Source organism: Lipotes vexillifer, unplaced genomic scaffold (genome assembly GCF_000442215.2).
Source record: "Lipotes vexillifer unplaced genomic scaffold, Lipotes_vexillifer_v1.1 scaffold1222, whole genome shotgun sequence".
Lineage (NCBI taxonomy): Eukaryota > Metazoa > Chordata > Mammalia > Artiodactyla > Lipotidae > Lipotes > Lipotes vexillifer.
In genome coordinates, this window is record NW_006794649.1 from 45943 (window position 1) to 51348 (window position 5406).

General features: G+C 57.5%; 1 protein-coding gene across 2 annotated transcripts in view; it reads right to left on the bottom strand.

Moving 5' to 3' along the window:
• Positions 1-5406, bottom strand: part of DLGAP2 (DLG associated protein 2) — a 151901-nt gene that overhangs the window by 22902 nt on the left and 123593 nt on the right. Inside the window, exons 6-7 of one of the 2 annotated variants that reach the window (XM_007467334.1) lie at positions 4265-4614; positions 3364-3405 (exon numbers count right to left, since the gene is read on the bottom strand). In XM_007467334.1, coding sequence (XP_007467396.1) covers positions 3364-3405; positions 4265-4614 — 392 coding nt within the window. The remainder of the gene's footprint in view (positions 1-3363; positions 3406-4264; positions 4615-5406) is intronic. The other variant, XM_007467333.1, reaches the window with a different exon arrangement.

Below are 5406 nucleotides of genomic sequence, written 5' to 3' on the forward strand. Positions count from 1 at the left end.
CCCGCGTCTCCTGCATCGGCAGGCGGACTCTCAAGCACTGCGCCACCAGGGAAGCCCCCTCACCCCCGCTTTTGAGATCATCAGCTATATTAACAATAAGGTATTAAATTCAAGGGGTTTATATTTAATGACTTTTTAAGATTTTACAGTGTTTGTCATATGAAGCCTTTGTAAGAAAAACACGAAGACAGCTCTACTTTGCAGAAGGTAAAGGTGAAGGGGGATATGATCCAGTGGTACAAGGCCAGGATGAGCTAAATATTTATCATTTCAGAAATCCTGGGACAGCTTTATGTAGATGGGGAAAAAAAGTAAATTTGGGACAAAGAAAAGGAATTACTGTTTTGCACGGTGGAAAGGAAATCAAAGGGATCTTTTCCCGAGAGGAAATTCTGCCTAGGGGGGTAAAAGGATTGTAAAGGTTTGGAGAAATATATGCGTACATTCATTTTTTTTACAAGATCCACGGTGTTCCAGGCATTGAGAAGAAAGATGAAATCAGCAAAATCCCTGTATTTTAAGCGAACTCTCTGTGAAGCAAACGCTGTACTGGAGGTGCTCACTGATGAAAGGGGAAAGGACCACCCCATCGCTGCAGTGAGTGGTGGGCGCCGGGATCCGGAAGCCCCTGCCTCACTCTCCCCGGGCCTCAGTGGAGGGACGGATGCTGAGCCTCGGGCCAGGAGGAGCAGTGGGAAGGACGGTCCCGCACAGGCCAGTTAGGGAACAAGGAGTTTGGTGTGGCCGGTGTGTGTGTGAGTGCACACGTGTGTGCATGTACATGCCTGTATGCATGTGTGCAGCGCACGCATGTACACGTGAGCGTGCACACATGTACACGTGAGCGCACATGCGTGACTGTGCATGTGTGCGTGTGGCCCGCATTTTCGGGAGGTGAAGGCTGATCGCCTGTAGTTGGAGGCACCAGAGAGAAGCAAGCTGTTACCAGGATATTTGCTGGAGCTCCAATCTCAAGTTTCTGCTCTAAACTGAGCTCATTTTAGGCTCTGCCTTCAAAACCTCACACATAGCAAAGCAGGTACATTGCTTCCCATACAAAGTCCCCGCAGTTCCCTCAGGGACTTATTACAGGTCCAACAGTTAAATATGATTTGCCAGCCCTGCTCTGTGAGATGCTCGCAGCCCCAGCAGAAGCAGTTAGGAAGGTGGGGTGGGGAGGGAAGGCTTTGCTGCAAACGTGAAACGGCTGGGACTCCGAGGCCGTCCTGGGTCAGGGTAAATCAGCGTCACCTCAGAGAGGACGTTTAAACCCAGTAACCAGCTGGTGCCACCGCAGAGTGGGAATCGCTCCCATTTTAGAGATGGGGTGACTGAGGCAGACGGGATTGAAGGATCCCTGACATTAAACCACATCATAGGGTATGGGAACAGTAAACGTGTTCTACAGAGTTGCACACGCACACGCACACACACAAGTAGAAACTGCAATAACAGACAAGTCACAGATAAAAACAAAAATGAGCACAAAGAAAATAGCTAAATGTCACCACCATCGTGAGGAAAAGTGAGGTAGGGCCAGGTGTGGGCTCCAGGTGAGAAGACAGGTATGCTGGCTGGGATATGTCACCAGGAGGGACCCACGTGTAGCGTACACCTGCAGGGCCTGGGGCAGAATGTCACGGGAGGAGCCCTGAGCTGAGCCCCTGAAGACCCTACACATCCGTGCTCATCCTGGGCCCGGGCTCCAGGGAAGGTGCAGGCAGGAGGGCGCACTCTGCTCGGTGGGAAGGACAGTGTCTGTAAAACGAAAAGACTCTGCACTAAGTTTCCCCGACAGCTGTGGTTCTGGGAACCCGTCAGGTCCTGGTTCTGGCAGGCCAGGTGGGAACCCGTCCCCCCAGTGCTGGACGGGCTCGCAGAACACCAGCCACCCTGCCCTGCAAGCTCAGGACAGCGTGATGGGGCCGGGGGCATTGCCGTCCTCCACGCGGGGTCATGGGGTGAGAACCACAGCAGGCTCCCGGGGGGGTGTCACCACAGGACCCTCATTTCTTCCCCTTCCGTGTGTGGCAGGAGACTGCAGGCTGGGGTCCCACCCTCCCCCTGTGGCTGTCAACCTGTAGGCAAGTCACTCACCCCCAGCCTCGGGTTCCCCGTCCCTGACAGGGATGTGCCTCCAGCTGGCCCGTGGGATTACTGTGAGGATGAGGGCAGCTCGGGGCGGGGCTGGGACGCAGCAGGTCCACACGTGGCCCCAAGCCAGCCCCCTTCCTCACCCTCAGTGTCACTCTACTTTGTGTCCTGACCACGCTGACGCCCTCGAGCATTCTTCTAGAGCTCTCTAGGCATCTAGGGCTGGTCCTTCCATCGGCTCGGTCTCCACTTCAGCCCTCTTCCCCCCGTGCTCTCGAGCTGGCGCCCCACACCCATCTGTCTCCCGATTATCCCGACACTCGAGTTTCTTGGACGACATCTTCTTTGGCTTCCAGCTCACTTCCCTTGGCCACCGCGAGGTGACAAGCTCGCATCGTGCTGTGACATGCCACCAGGAGGAAAGCGGAACCCCTGCATTCGCACGCTCGCCCACACTCGCCCACCGACACTGACCGACCGAGAGCTCGCTATGTGCCAGGCGCTGTGCTAGGCGCTGGGTACCAAGAGGTGGCAGGTGCGCCCGGCCGGCACGCGATGCACAACTGGGGGCGGGTCCGGTGAGGCTGGTAGGGAGGGTGGCCTGGGCAGAGCGGGGGACCTTCTGGGGAGAGGCACGGCGGCCGGAAGCAGAATGGGGCGTGGGGGGGTGGCTCCTGGGGTGACTTGCAGGCAGGAAGTGGTGGCCGGATAAACTCGCTTTATGGGCTTCTGGAATTACCTGAAATTATCTGAATTACCTGGAAAGTTCCCGCTATTTTCGGGTAAGTTGGCAACTCCTCGTTTTTGGAAGTCAACCCTCCAGCCTTGTTTGTGGCTGGGTGGGCCGTGCCCCTGTGGGAGGGGGCGGGTGGGCAGACCAGGGGGCACACGCGCCCAGGAAGGTGACCTTGGCCTCCTGAGCTTGGGGGCCTCACAAGTCTCGTCTGGAGACGTGAGCCTAACGGCAGAGCGACTCCCGAGTGAACGCCAGCTGCCCCCGTACCAGTACCCCCCGCCTGGCCAGGCCTCGGCTGCAGCAAGTCGCCTGCCCGTTTGAGCCCCAGTTTCGTCCTCATCAGAGTGGGGCTGATTCTGTGTCATCAGGGGATGCAAGGGTTCCCTGCAGTAATATGGGAGCACCTAGCATAGAGCCTGGCATATAGAATCAGGACAGAGAGAGGTGACATGAGCAGTTGTATGAATAATCCAAAAAGGGAGAAAAAATAAAATTCATGCGTACTTGGCTTTGGAGTATATTTTGGTACTTACATCTGACCTTGGGTATGGCTGATGCTCTGGGAATTCAGAATCCTAAACAAAACAACGAAGCCACAGTGTGGAGATCGGGTTCAGAGGACCCAGACCAGCGGGCAGTCTCCCCAGCCTGTGTCCCCCGGCCCCCGACGCCCAGGACACGGCTCCCCTCTCACACCTGCTGAGCTCGCAGGCCCTCCTCCCTGGCGCCAGGGAAGCCCTCGGCTGGACTCGGGCTGATGCAGGCGCCCGTGCTCGCCGAGGACGCCACGGGGAACCTGCCTGGCTGGCCGACACCACCTCTTGCAGGGAGTCACGGCAGAAATCTTGGGAAACGTGGTCCGCACGAGGCCTGTCCTGGGCCGTCCCCGGGTTGGGGCAGGAGCCCGAGTGGGCGCGGTGGTGGGAGCTGGCACAGGGGCAGCCTCTGCGGCCTGAGTGGAGGTGGCTCGGCCCTCGGTGCTCAGAACACAGTGAACCAGAGCTAACCCACCAGCGTGCTGGGGTCGGCGCGGGGACTTTCGGGGTCACCTCGAGTGGCTGTGAGCCCCTTTTTCGAACAAGCAGCCCTTCCCTGTCATTCACCTTTGGTCCCAATGCCCTTCCTCCCCACTCTACTGTTCGGCCACAAGACTAAAAATCAGGTTTCAACCACAAAACCTCCTTAAGCGTCAGAATAACCTATTTCCATACTCTCCAAGCAGCTGGCAGCCCCTGGAAATGCCTTGGGGGGGGGCCCTCCAGGTGGCGGGTGGGCCTGGCCGGGGCGTCCTGCCCGCTGCACCCACAGGCCAGCCTGCCCTGAAGGCCGGGCCCAGGCTCTGGAGCCTCTGGCCCCCGCGGGGTCCCTGCGAGGGCCCGGGCCGAGGCCGGCAGTGCTTGGTCTGTGTCACCGTGGGGGGCACGCGGGAGGTACCTGGACCCCGATGGAGGAGCGCCGGCTCTGGAGGAAGCCCTCGGCCTTGGACACGAGGGTGGCCTTGTCACTGGTCCGCGCCGAGCTGCCCTGGCCCTCGGCGGCATGGCGCTGGGCCGCGGCCGTCTCCAGGGCCAGGCTCATGGCCTTGTTGCTGTCCAGACTGTCCGTGGAGTTGTAGAGACCGCGGCCGTCCTGGGCCCAGGGGGCCATCCTCTGGGCGCGGCTGTCCTGGTAGGCGTCCTGCGTGGACTCGGTGCTGCTCTGCGCCGTCACCGAGATCAGAGGCTTGGAGGTGGCGCGGGGGGGTACGGGCGGCGGTGTCTTTTTGTAGTTGGTGTAGGACACGGCTGGAAGAGAGACAGAGGCCCGTCAGCGGGGCTGGGTCCCCGCCGCCCGCAGGGAATCTGGCCCACGACCGAGCCCTCCCATGGCCACTGGGCAGGTCTCTCCCCGACGTCTAGCCTAGGAAAATGAGGCAGAGTGTGGGGAAAACGCTTTATGCTCAGAGAGAGTCGACAGGGATGTGTGTATAACAGCGAAAAACTATAAAAACACCCCCAAATCCAACAGAATAAGTAACGTGTGACTCAGCAGGACAGAATGCAGCCACACCATCGTGTTCACGTGGGTCATGGTAGCAGGCGAAATGCTTATAACTCCAAGTTAAAAAAGCGGGGCCTACTCAATTCTATCCAGTCTAAGATGGAATATATTGTAAAGAAAACCTGGGAATGAAGAAAGATAGAAGTACATTCTAACCACGGTCATCATTCAGTGACGGTGTGGCTGACAGTTCTCTGTATATCCTACCAATGCTTCTAATGAATAGGTATTCTTTTAATCATGGAGAAAAACACAGTATCAGAAAGCGCTTTGCTCCCCATAAGTACACGCTCCCTGGGTACAAACGGTAGGAGCCGACTGAGGAGGGACCCGGGTCTCCACGTCTACCCGGTTCATAACCACCATTTCACCTCCTCTGAGCCCTGCACACACTGGAGTCCTACACGTGACGCTGACAGTAAACCCCCCAAAGAAAATAAGTGCAATTCGACATGAAATGATACTAAATGCCCCTTAGAAGGCACCCAAAATTCATCAGATATATTTGCTGGGCTCTGGGTGTTACCAATTTTCAC